Source organism: Rhinoraja longicauda, chromosome 8, assembly GCF_053455715.1.
Source record: "Rhinoraja longicauda isolate Sanriku21f chromosome 8, sRhiLon1.1, whole genome shotgun sequence".
In the NCBI taxonomy this organism is placed as follows: Eukaryota; Metazoa; Chordata; class Chondrichthyes; order Rajiformes; family Arhynchobatidae; genus Rhinoraja; species Rhinoraja longicauda.
In genome coordinates, this window is record NC_135960.1 from 3,725,259 (window position 1) to 3,744,365 (window position 19,107).

Genomic DNA, 19,107 nt, shown 5'->3' on the forward strand with positions numbered 1-19,107 from the left:
TCAAACCAATCAGTTCTTAATTTGATGGATATGGCTTTTAGGAGTCTTTATTTGAATATTAGATGCAAGGAGCTGCAGACGCTAGTTTAACAAAAAACCCCACAAAGTGCTGGAGTAACTCAAGGGGTCAGAGAGAATCTCTGGAGAACATGGACAGGCAAACGTTTTGGGTTCGGGACCTTTCTTCAGACTTCCTAAGATCCCCTATCCATGTTCTCCAGAGATGGTGCCTGACCCGCTGAGTTACTCCCTGACCCGCTGAGTTACTCCCTGACCCGCTGAGTTACTCCCTGACCCGCTGAGTTACTCCCTGATCCGTTGAGTTACTCCCTGACCCGCTGAGTTACTCCCTGACCGGCTGAGTTACTCCCTGGCCCACTGAGTTACTCCCTGACCGGCTGAGTTACTCCCTGACCCGCTGAGTTACTCCCTGACCGGCTGAGTTACTCCCTGACCCGCTGAGTTACTCCCTGACCCGTTGAGTTACTCCCTGACCCGTTGAGTTACTCCCTGACCGGCTGAGTTACTCCCTGACCCGCTGAGTTACTCCCTGACCCACTGAGTTACTCCCTGACCCGCTGAGTTACTCCCTGACCCGCTGAGTTACTCCCTGACCCGGCTGAGTTACTCCCTGACCGGCTGAGTTACTTTGTGTTCTACTTGAACATTGCTGGGGTCAGGTGCCGTGGATCAATGAAAACTTTAGCTTTTCTCAATCTCAACCCAAAGGGCCAGGCATGTGAGTGAGGTAAAACAAAAAGAGGATAAGAGCCGAGCGAGGTTTGACCCCCGAGTACAGCGGGGGTCAAAACCTTGGAATTTTTTTGAAAATTTACACACAATTACCTGTTTCAAGCCTCTTTTAGTGCATATCAAAGTAACAACGGACATTACAAACTAATGTGAATATGTCACTGTATACTAATAACATTTTGAAGTAAATTCGCACATTAATTGATAATCAGCCCAAAAAGGTGGTAATTGACTTTTCTGCTGTGTTTTATATTTTAACCCCGTCTTAATTAATTAATTTAGTTATATAATCTTGCACTTAAATTTAATATTTACTCATTTACCCGCTGATTTTCCGGCACTCTTGGTTCCAGAGCTTTGCTGGTTTATCCAGCCGGCCAAGGAAGTCGCTCGGCGATGGGGATAGATGTGCTGGCTCCAGCTGGGCTGGAGTTCCAGAGCCACCGGCCGCAGGTTGCAAATTCAACCCACCGATCAGCCGTGGAAGTCCCAATGAGGTCGAGATTGGCTGCCTTGCCCAGCCTAGGTGTCACATTTTCGGGCAGACTTCCAGGGCGCGCGGGGGGGGGGGGGGGGGTTTCTCGCGGAACCCCTAGCGACCTCTAGCGGAAACCTAGTGTTCATTACACGACTATACATCGTCTATTTTTTTTTCTGATCCGATTTCTCCATTGGAAAACGTGATTTTGGCAAAGTGAAAAACGCGGAAATCACGCAAAAAGCGCGGAAAATGGATTTTAAAAACGCGGACATTTTTTAGATTTAGAGATACAGCGCAGAAACAGGCCCTTCGGCCCACCGGGTCCGCGCCGCCCAACGATCCCCGCACACTAACACAATCCTACACCCACTAGGGACAATTTTTACATTTGCCCAGCCAATTAACCTACCTGTACGTCTTTGGAGTGTGGGAGGAAACTGAAGATCTCTGAGAAAACCCACGCAGGTCAAGGGGAGAACGTACAAACTCCGTACAGACGGCGCCCATAGTCGGGATCGAACCTGAGTCTCCGGCGCTGCATTCGCTGTAAGGCGGCAACTCTACCGCTGCGCCACCGTGCCTGTGTCCGCGGAAAATTCACACGCCTGAAGGGCTCCAACAGGGGGGTTTGTGCTACCGGTGGGACATCAAACCCTGGCATACATGTGAAGGACTCAGGTCTACGACGGACTGGGTCCTTGCCCGCTGGTCCATACTAGCCCAGTCTGCAGATGTCAGGGAGTCACGACGCAGCTTTATAAACGTTGGTTCGGCCGCATTTGGAGAATTGTGTGCTGTTCTAATAGTCCCCTTTACAAGAACAAATTTGGAGGCTTTGGAAAGGGTGCAGGGGAGATTAACCAAAACGATGCCTCGATTATGGGGCATTAGCTACAGGAAGAGAATGGACGGACTTGGATTGTTTTCTCTGGAATGACAGAGGTTGCGGGGAGACCCGATAGATAGGTATATAAAATTATGAGAGGCACAGATAGGGTAGACAGTCAGAATCTGTTTTCTCACGATGGAAATATCAAATACTTGAGGCCATAGTTTCAAGGTGAGAGGGACAAAGTTTTAAGGAGATGTGTAGACAATAGACAATAGACATTCGGCCCTTTGAGCCAGCACTGCCATTCAATGAGATCATGGCTGATCATTCTCAATCAGTACCCCGTTCCTGCCTTCACCCCATATCCCCTGACTCCGCTATCCTTAATAGCTCTATCTAGCTCTCTCTTGAATGCATTCAGAGAATTGGCCTCCACTGCCTTCTGAGGCAGAGAATTCCACAGATTCACAACTCTCTGAGTGAAAAAGTTTTTCCTCATCTCCATTCTAAATGGCCTACCCCTTTTTCTTAAACTGTGGCCCCTGGTTCTGGACTCCCCCAACATTGGGAACATGTTTCCTGCCTCCAACGTGTCCAACCCCTTAATAATCTTATACGTTTCGATAAGATCTCCTCTCATCCTTCTAAATTCCAATGTATACCAGCCTAGTCGCTCCAGTCTTTCAACATATGACAGTCCCGCCATTCCGGGAATTAACCTAGTAAACCTACACTGCACGCCCTCAATAGCAAGAATATCCTTCCTCAAAACTGCACACAGTACTCCAGTTGCTGTCTCACTAGGGCCCTACACAACTGCAGAAGGACCTCTTTGCTCCTATACTCAACTCCTCTTGTTACGAGCTCCATCTATATAAAATAGGTATATAAAATTATGAGAGGCACAGATAGGGTAGACAGTCAGAATCTTTTTTCTCATGATGGAAATATCAAATACTAGAGGCCATAGTTTCAAGGTGAGAGGGACAACGTTTTAAGGAGATGTGTGGGGCAAGTATTTTTATACAGAAAGTGATGGGTGCTTGGGACGCACTGATAAGGGTGGCGGCGGAGGCTGATACAATAGTGGCCATCTTAAGAGGCTTTTAGATAGGCACATTTAGACAGGTACAGGAATGGGACAGGTTGAGTGGGATATGGGCCAAACGCAGACAGGTGGGACTGGTGTAGATGGGACACTTTAGTCGGTGTGGGCAAGCTGGGCCGAAGGGCGTGTTACCACACTATATATGACTCAGTCTGAAGAAGAGTCCCAATTCGAAACGTCACCCATCCTGATGTTGCCTGATCCGCTCAGTTAATCCAGCACTTTGTGACTGCCTTTGGTATCTTTGGCTAGTGGAATCGGGGGATATGGGGAGAAGGCAGGCACAGGTTACTATAGACAATAAACAATAGGTGCAGGAGTAGGCCATTTGAGCCAGCACCACCATTCAATGTGATCATGGCAGATCATTCTCAATCAGTACCCCGTTCCTGCCTTCTCCCCATACCCCCTGACTCCGCTATCCATAAGAGCTCTATCTAGGTCTCTGTTGAATGCATTCAGAGAATTGGCCTCCACTGCGTTCTGAGGCAGAGAATTCCACAGATTCACAACTCTCTGACTGAAAATGTTTTTCCTCATCTCCGTTCTAAATGGCCTACCCCTTATTCTTAAACTGTGGCCCCTGGTTCTGGATCACAATGAATGGCGGTGCTGGCTCAAAGGGGCCAAATGGCCTCCTCCTGCACCTGTTTTCTATGTTTCTAAACCGGCATTTGCGGTTCTTTCTTTCTACTGTTTCCTTGCTAGATCTCTAAACTGCTATGGACGAGATGACATGGCTTGACTGAAGGAAGTGTGGCTGAGATTATATCCTCCCCGCACGGTTCAGAACGTGACACCATTTTGCAGTTACCTGTCTGCCTGTTGCGGCCATACTTTTGCTCCCACAGGTCCAGCAAGATGTTGAAGTACCGGGGCTGCTCAAAGTATCGGAGATAGCGGGAGGACATGAGGCCGGGGAAGATCCGCTCAAACTGTCCCCGACGGTTGTACTCGTCCTCCGATTCCATTAACATCCGGATATCGTCAGGGGTTAGAACGTCCAGAAGCGTGGAGTAGAAATCCTGAAAGACGCGGAATTTAAAAAATGAAAAGATCCTGCCTGAAATTTAAAAAAGAACTTCACACACGTGAGAAGATAGACATAAAACGCTGGCGTGACTCAGCGGGACAGGCAGCATCTCTGGAGATAAGGAATGGGCGATGTTTTGGGTCGGGACCCTTCTTCAGACTGAGAGTCAGGGTAGAGGGAGACTAGAGGCAGAGCAGGGTAAGGTGTGAAAATGACAGATCAAAGCAGACGGTGATCAAGGAAATGTAGAAGGGGGGAAGGTGACCATGAGGCATCCAATCGGTACAATTAATCAGGAGGACAGTGAAAGAAAATAACTGCAGATGCTGGTACAAATCGAAGGTATTTATTCACAAAATGCTGGAGTAACTCAGCAGGTCAGGCAGCATCTCAGGAGAGAAGGAATGGGCGACGTTTCGGGTCGAGACCCCTCTTCAGATTGACAGTGAAACTAGTATGATGACCAGGGTGGTGGAGGGACAGAGGGAAAGCAAGGGTTGGGTGAGTGGGCAGATGCACGGCAGGTGCAGTATAATGTGGATACGTGTGAGGTTATCCATTTTGGTCGCAAGAACAGGAAGGCAGATTATTATCTGAATGGTGTCAGATTAGGAAAAGGGGAGGTGCAACGAGACCTGGGTGTGATTGTACATCAGTCACTGAAAATAAGCGTGCAGGTACAGCAGGCAGTGAAGAAAGCAAATGCATGTTGGCCTTCATTGCGAGAGGATTTGAGTTTAGGAGCAAGGAGGTCCTACTGCGGTTGCACAAGGCCCTGGTGAGACCGCACCTGCAGTATTGTGTGCAATTTAGGTCTCCTAATCTGAGGAAGGACATTATAGCTATTGAGGGAGTGCAACTTAGGTTCACCAGGTTATTTCCCGGAAGATGGCGGGACTGACATATGATGAAAGAATGGGTTGACTGGGCTTGTATTCACTGGAATTTAGACGGATGAAAGGGGATCTTATAGAAACGTATAAAATTCTTAAAGGATTTTAATTTTGCTAGATGCAGGAAAGATGTTCCCAATGTCGGGGGAGTCCACAACCAGTGGTCACAGTTTAAGAATAAGGGGGGAGGCCATTTAGGACTGAGATGAGGAGAAACTTCTTCACCCAGAGAGTTGTGAATCTGTGGAATTCTCTGCCACAGTAGGCAGTGGAGGCCAATTCACTGGATGTTTTCAAGAGTTAGATTTAGCCCTTAGGGCTAAAGGAATTAAGGGATATGGGGAAAAATCAGGGACGGGTTACTGATTTTAGATGATCAGCCATTATCATATTGAATGGTGGAGCAGGCACGAAGGGCCGAATGGCCTACTCCTGCACCTATTGTCTATTGTCCATATGGGCTCAAAATTGCTCACAATATTCCAAATGCGATCAGACCAGCACCTTATAAAGCCTCAGCATTATATCCCCGTTTTTACATTCAGGCCCTCGTGAAGTAAATGCCAGCAATGGGGGAAACCGCAGTTCCCTGTGTCTCCGAAAGACTACTTACCTTCGGCGGCGATTTCTGACTTAAGTAATAAACCCGTTTCAGTTTCTCATCTGTTGTAAGATCACTGCTCTTTGGCCTGGATGTGGATGTACTGTGGAACAATTTTTGAAAAAAGCAGCAAATTAATGGTGTCAATGTCAATAATTGGAACATTTCATCGTTGCAAATTAATCCCTTCCCACTTACGAACTGGGCTGCTGGATTGAGAGTAAGGGTCCCTTCACCCAGCGGTGCTGGCTCAAAGGGCCGAATGGCGGGGCTTGGGTCGGCCCGCTGCGGACCTTTCACCGTCCGGCACAGCCTGAAACAGGCCGCGGGATTTTTCTCCGCCCGGCGGGGGCTTCAATGTCGGGAGCCCCGACCGCCCCGATGTGGCAACTTCAACAGCCTGACCGCGGGAGAAGACGGCAGGGGAAGAGAAAAGACATCCTGGCCTTCCATCACAGTGAGGAGGTGACTGGAGGAGACTCTCTGTGATGGATGTTTCTTTTTTGTTTTGTTTTGTGTTGGTTTGTGATTGTGTGTGTTACTGCTTATCTTTATTGATCTTATTGTTGGACTGTGGGTAACAGAGTTTTTTTGGATGACAATAAAGGTTATTCTGATTCTGAAGATCTGGTCTAGTTTTCACCATACCAACAAAAGTTTAAGAAAAAGGAAGCGGCACAGTGGTAGAGTTGCTGCCTTAGAGCGCCAGAGACCTGGGTTCGACCCTGACTACGGGTACTGTCTGTACGGAGTTTTTACGTTCTCCCTGAGACCATGTGGGTTTTACCTGGGTGCTCTGGTTTCCTCCCACATTCCAAAGACGTTCGGATTTGTAAGTGAATTGGCTTTGGTATAAATTGTAAAGTGACCCTAGTGTGTGTAGGATAGTGCTAGTTTACGGGCGATTGCTGGTGGGCGCGGACTCGGTGGGCCAAAGGGCTTGTTTCCGCGTTGTATCTCTAAACTAAATAGCAAACACTTTACCTTTTTGTGCCATTTGGAGTTACATCTCCTTTTTGTGGAATAATAAATCCAGCCAGATTCAGAAGATCACTAATCATCTGCCCCTTGATGTTAATATCCAATGTGGAATTTGAATGGAGGCTGATGAAAAGATAAAGAACATTGAAAGTTACAATGGCTCAGTATCAAAGCAAAACATATGCCTACATAAACTGCTGTAAGCTAAAAATATATGAAAAGCAATGATTTTTTAAAAACCATAACTTGGGTTACAGTAGCCCAACGGTAGTGTTGCTGCTTTGCAGCACTTACAGCGCCAGAGACCCAGGTTCGATGCAGACTACAGGTGCTGTCTGTACGGAGTTTGACCATGTGTAAGCAGGAACTGCAGATGCTGGATCAAACCGAAGACAGACACAAGAAGCTGGAGTAACTCAGCAGGACAGGCAGCATCTCTGGAGAGAAGGAACGGGTGACGCTTCGGGTCGAGACCTTTCTACGTCACCCATTCCTTCTCCCCAGAGATGCTGCCTGTCCTGCTGAGTTATTCCAGCTTTTTGTGTCTATCTTAGGAGTTTGTACGTTCTCCCCGTGACCACGTGGGTTTTCTCTGAGATCATCAGTTTCCCTCCCACGCTCCAAAGGCGTACTGGTTTGTAGGTTAATCGGCTTGGTATAAAATGTAAATTGTCCCTAGTGCGTGTAGGATAGTGTTAATGTGTGGGGATCGTTGGTCGGTGTGGACTCGATGGGCCGAAGGGCCTGTTTCTGTGCTGTATCTCTGGACTCAACTAATGCAGAACTCACTGACTTCATACACTTCACTTCCAATTTCCATCCTGCCCTTAAATATACCTGGACTATCTCCGACATCTCCCTCCCGTTTCTGGACCTCACCATCTCCATCACAGGAGACAGACTAGTGACGGACATTTACTATAAACCCACTGACTCGCACAGCTATCTGGACTACACTTCTTCCCACCCGGTCCCCTGCAAAAAGTCTATCCCCTACTCCCAATTCCTCCGTCTACGCCGCATCTGCGCCCGGGATGAGGTGTTTCACTCTAGGGTTTTCGAGATGTCCTCATTCTTCAGGAAAGGGGCTTCCCCTCTTCCATTATAGATGAGGCTCTCACTAGGGTCTCTTCTACATCCCGCAGCTCCACTCTTGCTCCCCCTCCCCCCACTCGCAACAAGGACAGAATACCCCTCGTTCTCACCCTCCACCCCACCAGCCAGCGGATCCAACAAATCATCCGCCAACATTTCCGTCACCTACAACGGGACCCCACCACTGGCCATATCTTCCCATCCCCTCCCCTCTCTGCGTTCCGCAGAGACCGTTCCCTCCGTAACTCCCTGGTCCACTCATCCCTTCCTACCCAAACTACCCCATCCCCGGGCACTTTCCCCTGCAACCACACGAGATGCAACACCTGTCCCTTTACCTCCCCCTCAACTCCATCCAAGGACCCAAACAGTCTTTCCAGGTGAGACAGAGGTTCACCTGCACCTCCTCCAACCTCATCTATTGCATCCGCTGCTCTAAATGTCAACTTATTTACATCGGCGAAACCAAGCGCAGGCTCGGCGATCGCTTCGCTCAACACCTGCGCTCGGTCCGCGTTGGCCAAACTGATCTCCCGGTGGCCGAGCACTTCAACTCCCCCTCCCATTCCCAGTCTGACCTTTCTGTCATGGGCCTCCTCCAGTGCCATAGTGAAGCCCACCGGAAATTGGAGGAACAGCACCTCATATTTCGCCTGGGCAGCTTGCAGCCCAATGGTATGAACATCGACTTCTCCAACTTTAGATAGTTCCTCTGTCCCTCTCTTCCCCTCCTCCTTCCCAGATCTCCCTCTGTCTTCCTGTCTCCACCTATATCCTTACTTTGTCCCACCCCCCTGACATCAGTCTGAAAAAGGGTCTCGACCCGAAACGTCACCCATTCCTTCTCTCCCGAGATGCTGCCTGACCTGCTGAGTTACTCCAGCATTTTGTGAATAAGCTCTCAATTAGATGACTTTCTATTTTGAAAATAAGCCTTCAAAAAAACTACATAAAAGGATGATGTTGGAAATGTGAATTAAAATGGCAGAAACATTTAAATCAACTTGTAGTGAGAGAAGTAGAATTCAAAGTTCAGGTCAAATGAGACATCTGAATATTATCTATCAACCTGCCTTGAATGGCACGGTAGTTTAGTTTAGTGTAGTTTAGAGATACAGAGCGGCAACAGGCCCTTCGGCCCACCAAGTTAATGCCGACTAGCCATCCCCACACACTAGCACTATCCTACACACGAGGGACAATTTACAATCTTTACCAAGCCAATTAACCTGCAGACTTGTAGGAAAAAAACTGCAGATGCTGGTATAAAACGAAGGTACGCAAAAAATGCTGGAGTAACTCAGCGGGCCAGGGAGCATCTTTGGAGAGAAGGAATGGGTGAGGTTTCGGGTCGAGACCCTTCTACATCACCCATTCCTTCTCTCCAGGGATGCTGCCTGGCCCGCTGAGCTACTCCAGCATTTTTTGTCTCCCTTCAACCAACAGACTTGTGCATCATTGGAATGTGGGAGGAAACTGGAGCTCCTGGTGAAAACCCACACGGACAGGCGGAGAACGTAAACTCCGTACAGCCAGCATGATGGACAGTATCAAACCCGTGTCTCTGGTGCTGTAAGGCAGCAACTCTGCCGCTGCGCCACCGTGCCGTCCCCATGTAGATCCACTGGCTCACAGCGGCAGAGACCTGGGTTGGATCCTGGCCGTGGATGCTGTGTATGTGGAGTTTGCACGTTCTCCCTGTGACCACGGGAGTCCCCTGCAGGTGCAGCGGTTTAATCCCACATTGCAAAGACCGCGCGGGTTTGTAGGTTAACTGGCCCTCGGTAAATAGCCCCTGTTGTGTAGGGAGTGGACGAGAAAGTGGGCTAACATAGAACATGACCTATATCCTTCCTTTGTCCCACCCCCCTGACATCAGTCTGAAGAAGGGTCTCGACCCGAAACGTCACCCATTCCTTCTCTCCTGAGATGCTGCCTGACCTGCTGAGTTACTCCAGCATTTTGTGAATAAAACCTTCGATTTGTACCAGCATCTGCAGTTATTGTCTTATACTATGTGAGAGAGAGTGATCGGCGGGCGGTCTGCGAGGTCTTGGTGGGCCAAAGGACCTGCTACGATACGGTATTTTAAGCTAAAATAGGTTTCTTCTCCTTAAGCCATTAAAGAAATTTTTAGTAGATGCATTCAAAACTTTCAGCTACTCTGTTGAACTAAAGATTTATGGGAACACTTATGTCAAGCTGGTTTCTTGCACCTTCTGGTGGTCGGTTAGAAACGGCATTGCAGGAAAAGGAACCCAAGGAATGGCACGGTGGCGCAACGGTAGAGTTGCTGCCTTACAGCGCTCATGGCGCCAGAGACCCGGGTTCGATCCCGACTACGGGCACTGTCTGTACGGAGCGGGTCCCCGTGACCCGCGTGGGATTTCTCCGAGATCTTCGGTTTCCTCCCACACTCCAAAGACGCACAAGTTTGTAGGTCAATTGGCTTGGTATCCATGTAGGTTGCCCCTAGTGTGTATAGGATAGCGTTAGCGTGCGGGGATCGCTGGTCGGTGCGGACTCAGTGGGCCAAAGGGCCTGTTACCGCACTGTATCTCTAAACTAAACTATAAATTAAACTCAACTCTCAATTCTCAATTCTCTGAATGCATTCAAGAGAGAGCTGGAGAGAGCTCTTAAGGATAACGGAGTCAGGGGGTATGGGGAGAAGGCAGGAATGGGGTACTGATTGAGAATGATCGGCCATGATCACATTGAATAATGGTGCAGGCTCGAAGGGCCGAATGCACCTATTGTCTATTGCCTTCTTTGGTCCCTAAATTCCCTTTGAAACTGTGCACCCTTTGAACACCAACATTACCACTTATTTTATTCAACCTTTTCCGCTTAGACTGATTTCAGCTAAGTACACGGTGGCGAAAAAAGCAGGTGCTGAAACAGAATGAAAGCAAGCTTCTGCAGAGAATAGTCAAGAGTATAATTGAGTATAAACATTGGGAGGTCATGTTGCAGTTATATAAGACGTTGCTGAGCCACATTCAGAGTTCTGTTCTGGGCACCATGAGATAGGAAAGATGCTGTCAAATTGGATGGACGCAGGGAATGAACCAGCATTTACGAGGATGTTGCCAGGTCTCGAGGGCCTGAGCTATAGGGAGAGGTGGAGCAGGCTAGGACTCTGTTCCTTGGAGTGCAAGAGGATGAGGGGTGATCTAATAGAGGTGCACAAAATCATGAGAGGAATGGATCGGTACAGAGTCTCTTGCCCAGAGTTGGAGAAACGAGAACCAGAGAATAAAGGTTTAAGGTGTAGGAAAAAAAACGCAGATACTGGTTAAAATCGAAGATAGACACAAATTGCTGGAGTAACTCAGCGGGTCAGGCAGCATCTCGGGAGAGAAGGAATGGGTGACGTTTCGGGACAAGACCCTTCTTCAGACTAAAGGTTTAAGGTTTGGGGGAGATTTAATAGGAACCGGAGGGATAACTTGTTTTTACACAAAGAGTGGTGGGTGCATGGATCGAACTGCCGGAGGAGGTAGTTGGGGCAGGTACTATCGCGACGTTTAAGAAACGGACAGGTCCATGGATAGGATTGTTTTGGAGGGATATGGGCAGGTGGGACCAGTGTAGATGGGGCATGGTTTTCTGTGTGGCCAAGTTGGTCCGAAGGGCCTGTTTTCACGCTATATGACTCAATGACTACAATAAGAGTTGAAAGAACCTTCGGAAGAATGCATCAATGTGCTGGTTACCAACTTGCCAGTGCCAAGCCTAGACACAACATCAATTAAGGTAGTTGAACATGACAATGGTTATACTGATACCTTGGTGAGATATTGACTTCTAGAACCCACATTTTCAAGTTCTCGTCAAGCATTATGTCAAATCCAAAGAGCTCATGGCAGGTGTAACGGTTTCTTACATACAGGTTTATCTGACTATTCACGAAAGATTCAGAACTGCAAAGCCAAAATTCACAAAATGAATAAAAACTGAAACCGGCTGTATTAATTAATGTCAATGATAAAACAATTTTAAGTTAACAATGCTCACTACATTGAGTGAATCGAGTATAGTGTAGAACTTTATGTTACAGTTGCGTAAGATGTTGGTGAAACCGCACATGGAATATTTTGTTTAGTGTCTATAGGAACAATGGCATTGAGCTGGAATGAGAGCAGTTCAGGTTAGGTTAGTTTACTTAGTGTATTGAGGTACAGTGAAATGCTTTTGTTGCGTGCTAACCAGTCAGCGGAAAGACAATACATGATTACAATCGAGCCATTCGCAGTGTACAGATACATGATAAGGGAATAACGTTTAGTGCAAGGTAAAACCAGCAAAGTCCGATTAAATGTGTAGGAAAGAACTGCAGATGTTGGTTTAAATCGAAGGTAGACACAAAATGCTGGAGTAACTCAGCGGGACAGGCAGCAACTCTGGAGAGAAGGAATGGGTGACGTTTCGGGTCGAGACCCTTTTTCAAACTGATGTCAGCGGAGTGGGCGGTACAGAGATAAAATGTGGTCGGAGACAGTAAGACTGGTGGGAGAACTGGGAAGGGGGAGGGGATGGAGTGAGAGGGAAAGCAGGGACTACTTGAAGTTAGAGATCAATGTTCATACCGCTGTGATGTCAGCTACCCAAGAGAAATATGAGGTGCTGTTCCTCCAATGTCCGCGGGGCCTCAATCTGACAATGGAGGAGGCCCAGGACAGAAAGGTCAGATTTAGAATGGGAGGGGGAGTTCAAGTGCTGAGCCACCGGGAGATCAGGTAGGTTAAGGCGGACTGAGCGGAGGTGTTCAGTGAAACGATCGCCGAGCCTGCGCTTGGTCTCGCTGATATACAGGAGTCCACACCTGGAACGGCGGAGACAGTAGATACAGTTGGAGGAGGTGCAGGTGAACCTCTGCCTCACCTGGAAAGACTGTTTGGGTCCTTGGATGGAGTTGAGGGGGGAGGTAAAGGGACAGGTTTTGCATCTCGTGCGGTTGCAGGGGAAAGTGCCTGGGGAGAGGGTGGTTTGGGTGGGAAGGGACAAGTTGACCAGGGAGCAATGGAGGGAACGGTCTCTACAGAACGCAGAAAGGGGCGGAGATGAGAAGATGTGGCCAGTAGTGGGATCCCGTTGGAGGTGGCGAAAATGTCGGAGGGTTACATGCTGTAAGCGTTGGTTGATGGGGTGGAAGGCGAGGACAAGGGTTATACTGATACCAAGGGGGACTTTGGCCTTGTTACCAATGGGGAGAGGGAAAGCAAGAGCGGAGCTGCGGGATATCGTGGAGACCCTTGTGAGACCCCCATCTATAATGGAAGAGGGGAACCCCCGTTCCCTAAAGAATGAGGACATCTCCGATGACCTGGTGTGGAAAACCTCATCCTGGGCGCAGATGCGGCGTAGACGGAGGAATCGGGAGTAGGGGATAGAGTCTTTACAGGAAGCAGGGTGGGAAGAAGTGTAGTCTAGATAGCTATGGGAGTCAGTGGGTTTGTAATAGATGTCAGTCAATAGTCTGTCTCCTGTGATGGAGATGGTAGGGAGATGTCGGAGATGGTCCAAGTGAATTTGAGTGCAGGATGGAAATTAGTGGTGAAGTTGATGAAGTCAGTGAGTTCTGCATGGGTGCAGGAGGTAGCACCAATGCAGTCGTCAGTGTAGCGGGGGTAGAGTTCGGGGATGGGGCCAGTGTACGCCTGGAACAATGATTGATCGACGTACCCTACAAAGGCAGGCATAGCTGGGGCCCATGCGAGTGTCCATAGCTACGCCTTGGATTTGGAGGAAGTGGTAGTCGAAGGAGAAGTTGCTGAGGGTGGGGACCGGCTCTGCTAGGTGGAGGAGAGTGTTAGTAGACGGATATTGGCTGGTTCAGCGGTCGAGGAAGAAACGGAGGGCTTTAAGACCTTCCTGGTGAGGGATGGAGGTGTAGAGTGACTGGACATCCATGGTAAAGATGAGGGAGTGGGGGCCTGGAAAAGGTAAGTCGTTGAAGAGAGAAGAGCTTGTGGTGTGTCTTGGACATAGGTAGGGAGGGATTGGACCTGGGGGGATAGGACGTTTGTGTAAGGACCTTTCACGTTGAGACCCTTATTCAGGCTAGTCAGGGGAAAGGGAAATGAGAGTTATAGAGAGATAAAGATCAAGGAATGAAAGATATGCAAAAAAAGTAACGATGATAAAGGAAACAGGCCATTTTCAGCTGTTTGTTGGGTGGACGAGAAGCAGGTGCGACTTGGACGACATGCAATGGAAGTGATTTATTCACAAAATGCTGGAGTAACTCAGCAGGTCAGGCAGCATCTCAGGAGAGAAGGAATGGGTGACGTTTTGGGTCGAGACCCTTCTTCAGACTGATGTCAGGGGGCGGGACAAAGGAAGGATATAGGTGGAGACAGGAAGACAGTGGGAGATCTGGGAAGGGGAGGGGAAGAGAGGGACAGAGGAACTATCTAAAGTTGGACAGGAAGAGTTGGTTTGTGTGATGGTCCACAATTCAGTGCAATTTCTTGTGGTCTTGGATGGAGCTGTTGCCATACCAAGCTGTGAGGCATCCCGCTAAAATGCAGAGAAGAATTAGAAGGAGGTTGCCAGGGCTTGTGGCCCAAAGCTATAAGGAGAAGTTGGGCAGGCGATTCGAGCGCTGGGGTAGTTCCACCAGCCTTTGTGCGAAGAACCTTCCACCTAACATACGATGAGCGTTTGACAGCACCGGGCCTGCACTCGCTGGAGTTTACAAGGATGAGGGGGGAACCTCTGAAACTTACCGAACATTGAAAGGCTTGGATAGAGTTGATGTGGAGAGGATGTTTCCACTAGTGGGAGTTTAGGACCAGAGGGCACAGCCTCAGAATTAAAGGATGTTCCTTTAGGAAGGAGAAGAGGAGGATTTTTTTCAGTCAGAGGGTGGTGAATATGTGGAAATCTTTGCCACAGAAGGCAAATGGATATTTTTAAGGCAGAGATAGATAGATACTTGATTAGTATGGGTGTCAGGGGTTATGGCTCTGTTTTACCCAGCTTTGAACTGGAAGAATACACAGCCTTCTTATTAAAAAAAACAGATTAAAAAAATGAGGTCTGCTGTGAATTACAGAAAAGAGGCAGAATTTCACCCAATGTATAAACTTTTACCAAATATTTTCCACTTCACTCATCTTGTGCCACTTTCCACTTAACAAAACGTATTTGTTGTCCTCAGACAGGTGTTATTACTCACGCTATGATTGTTTTAATGATCACATCCTTCATTTGTTCCTGTAATTGTTCGGTCTTCACTCCCTTCTGATTAAGATAAAGCCACAGTGCCTTAAGACTCCTAGATAGGAGGGGAAACATAATCACAGTCACACTTTATGAGCCAAGTGTGTTTTACAACATACAAGGAACTTCATTTGCCGTACAGTCATACGTTGAAAGACTGGAGCGACTAGGCTTGTATACACTGGAATTTAGAAGGTATAAGAAAAGAACTGCAGATGCTGGTACAAATCGAAGGTATTTATTCACAAAATGTTGGAGTAACTCAGCAGGTCAGGCAGCATCTCAGGAGAGAAGGAATGGGTGACGTTTCGGGTCGAGACCCTTCTTCAGCCCGAAACATCACCCATTCCTTCTCTCCTGAGATGCTGCCTGACCTGCTGAGTTACTCCTGCAGTTTGTGAATAAATACCTGGAATTTAGAAGGATGAGAGAGGATCTTATCGAAACGTATAAGATTATTAAGGGGTTGGACACGTTAGAGGCAGGAAACATGTTCCCAATGTTGGGGGAGTCCAGAACAAGGGGCCACAGTTTAAGAATAAGGGGTAGGGCATTTAGAACTGAGATGAGGAAAAACCTTTTCGGTCAGAGAGTTGTGAATCTGTGGAATTCTCTGCCTCAGAAGGCAGTGGAGGCCAATTCTCTGAATGCATTCAAGAGAGAGCTAGATAGAGCTCTTAAGGAAAGCGGAGTCAGGGGGTATGGGGAGAAGGCAGGAACGGGGTACTGATTGGGGACGATCAGCCATGATCACAATGAATGGCGGTGCTGGCTCGAAGAGCCGAATGGCCTCCTCCTGCACCTATTGTCTATCACTGGATGGATTTAAGAGAGTTAGATAGAGCTCTAGGGGCTGGTGGAATCAAGGGATACGGGGAGAAGGCGGGCACGGGGTATTGATTGGGGACGATCAGCCATGATCACAATGAATGGCGGTGCTGGCTCGAAGGGCCTAATGGCCTCCTCCTGTACCTATTTTCTATGTTTCTAAATGGGGCTTCTCGGACTCTGACCAATGCAACTGTGGAGAGGGACAGACAACGGCCCACCTACTGACTTGGGGCGGAGAGGCATGCACTGCCGACGATCTCCGCAGAGGCACAGATGTGGCACTGGCTGTGGCAAAGCCATGGCAGAAGGTCGTCTGACACACGAGCGAGCGAGCATAAACCAGCCTCTGCAGTTCCTTCCCACACATGGTGCAGAGATTACTTTGGCCTGACTACTTTCTTTTAGCCCCAAGTATACTGCCAACATGGCTCAAACTTAATAGTGTTCAGTACGTTTTCGATCTGTTGGAGATGTGGGGATGAACAGTTGTACAGGGCATTGGTGCAGTTGTACAGGGCATTGGTGAGACCACACCTGGAGTATTGTGTACAGTTTTGGTCTCCTAATCTGAGGAAAGACATTCTTGCCATAGAGGGAGTACAGAGAAGGTTCACCAGATTGATTCCTGGGATGGCAGGACTTTCATATGAAGACTGGATAGACTTGGCTTGTACTCGCTGGAATTTAGAAGATTGAGGGGGGATCTTATAGAAACTTACAAAATTCTTAAGGGGTTGGACAGGCTAGATGCAGGAAGATTGTTCCCGATGTTGGGGAAGTCCAGAACAAGGGGTCACAGTTTAAGGATAAGGGGGGAAGTCTTTTAGGACCGAGATGAGAACGTTTTTTTTCACACAGAGAGTGGTGAATCTGTGGAATTCTCTGCCACAGAAGGTAGTTGAGGCCAGTTCATTGGCTATATTTAAGAGGGAGTTAGATGTGGCCCTTGTGGCTAAAGGGATCAGGGGGTATGGAGAGAAGGCAGGTACGGGATACTGAGTTGGATGATCAGCCATGATCATATTGAATGGCGGTGCAGGCTCGAAGGGCCGAATGGCCTACTCCTGCACCTATTTTCTATGTTTCTATGAACACATCTAGGGGAATAGAAAGGAGCCCAGTGCATTCAGAACAGAGCACCACATGACATAAAATGGTCCAAAACTCCTACTTACCACTTATGGCCTTGACAGACCTTTCCATCACTGTTGGGCTTGTACTCCGCATTTAGTTTATTTACACTGTAGTTTGTGAGATGCATAAATTTGTTACTAAGACTCTTCATGGAAGATGAATACCTGATCAATAAAAGAAAAAATAAACATGTTAGCGTTGTAAAGGGGAAATGCATCTGAAGCAACACTGGCAAATACCATATTTCAATAGACAATAGGTGCAGGAGGAGGCCATTCAGCCCTTCGAGCCAGCACCGCCATTCAATGCGAACATGGCTGATCACTCTCAATCAGTACCCCGTTCCTGCCTTCTCCCCATACCCCCTCACTCCGCTATACTTAAGAGCTCTATCCAGCTCTCTCTTGAAAGCATCCAACAAACTGGCCTCCACTGCCTTCTGAGGCAGAGAATTCCACACCTTCACCACTCTCTGACTGAAAAAGTTCTTCCTCATCACCGTTCTAAATGGCCTACCCCTTATTCTTAAACTGTGGCCCCTTGTTCTGGACTCCCCCAACATTGGGAACATGTTTCCTGCCTCTAATGTGTCCAATCCCCTAATTATCTTATATGTTTCAATAAGATCCCCCCTCATCCTTCTAAATTCCAGTGTATACAAGCCTAATTGCTCCAGCCTTTCAACATACGACAGTCCCGCCATTCCGGGAATTAACCTAGTGAACCTACGCTGCACGCCCTCAATAGCAAGAATATCCTTCCTCAAATTTGGACCAAAACTGCACACAGTACTCCAGGTGCGGTCTCACCAGGGCCCGGTACAACTGTAGAAGGACCTCTTTGCTCCTATACTCAACTCCTCTTGTTATGAAGGCCAACATTCCATTGGCTTTCTTCACTGCCTGCTGTTCATAACAGGTTGTGATTAATGTTGTACTATACTGTAAACATTCTTTGTCTGGACCAGCCTCTTTCCTTCTGTTATCAGACTTCTAAACAATCCTTCCATAAGCTACGCCGTACACCAGATTTTCTTTGTGCCGGAATGCATAGGAAGGAACCGCAGATGCTGGTTCACACCGAAGATGGACACAAAATGCTGGAGTAACTCAGCAGGACAGGCAGCATCTTGGACTGAAGAAATGTCACCATTCCTTCTCTCCAGAGATGCTGCCTGTCCCGCTGAGTTACACCAGCATTTTGCGTCTATTCCCTTTGTGCTTGCTCTCTCAGTCATCCAGAACATGCCACTCTTCTAGCTGGTATCCCTCGATTCATAAGGTCATAAGTAATAGGAGCAGAATTAGGCCATTCGGCCCATCAAATCTACTCCGCCATTCAATCACGGCTGATCTATCTCTCCCTCCTATCCCCATTCTCAAGCCTTCTCCCCAGAGTCCCGGACACCCATACTAATCAAGAACCTATCTATCTCTGCCTTAAAAATATTAATTGACTCAGCCTCCACAAACGCCTGTGGCAAAGAATTCTAATAATACCTAGAAAGCTGCGCATCTGTTTTCAATATGAATAATGATGGTGTTTCTCTGCCAAGCGGGGCAGAGAACTCCACTCTGAGTGAAGAATTCTTCTCAAAGCTGACTTAAACAGCCTATTTATTCTGAATATGGCCTCTGATCATAAAGGCCTCAATCCAGGAAAGCATCCAGCTGGTGAAGCTGTTTAAGATTGTAAATTTTTATCACTTTTGGATACTATTTCCTCAAGACTTCTTTACCGCAATTTTACTTTAGTTTAGACTTCAGAGATACACCATGGAAACAGTCCACTCAGCCCACCGAGTTTGCAGTGGCCAGCGATCACTCTGTACATCAGCCCAATCTTACACACTGGAGCCAATCCCCATCTACTAACATTCCATCCCCCACAAGGATGGTCTCGAAGCCCTCCGTTTCTTCCTCGACCGTAGAACCAGCCGATCCCCATCTACTAACTTCCATCCCCCACAAAGATGGTCTCGAAGACCTCCGTTTCTTCCTCGACCGTAGAACCAGCCGATCCCCATCTACTAACCGCAAACTCAACCTACAAACCTGTTCCGTCTTTGGAGTGTGGGAGGAAACGGGAGCACACGGGGAAAACCTAAGTGGTCGCGGGGATAACGTACAAACTCC

The 19,107-nt window shown here is 47.9% G+C and overlaps 1 protein-coding gene across 3 annotated transcripts in view; it reads right to left on the bottom strand.

Annotated features, from left to right (window-relative positions):
- ttll4 (tubulin tyrosine ligase-like family, member 4) overlaps positions 1 to 19,107 on the bottom strand; it is a 100,908-nt gene that overhangs the window by 18,979 nt on the left and 62,822 nt on the right. For all 3 annotated transcript variants that reach the window (XM_078403279.1, XM_078403276.1, XM_078403277.1), the window contains 6 exons: positions 17,014 to 17,136; positions 14,964 to 15,062; positions 11,569 to 11,703; positions 6,686 to 6,805; positions 5,714 to 5,804; positions 3,989 to 4,199 (listed from right to left, as the gene is read on the bottom strand). In XM_078403279.1, the coding sequence (XP_078259405.1) occupies positions 3,989 to 4,199; positions 5,714 to 5,804; positions 6,686 to 6,805; positions 11,569 to 11,703; positions 14,964 to 15,062; positions 17,014 to 17,136 (779 nt within the window). The remainder of the gene's footprint in view (positions 1 to 3,988; positions 4,200 to 5,713; positions 5,805 to 6,685; positions 6,806 to 11,568; positions 11,704 to 14,963; positions 15,063 to 17,013; positions 17,137 to 19,107) is intronic.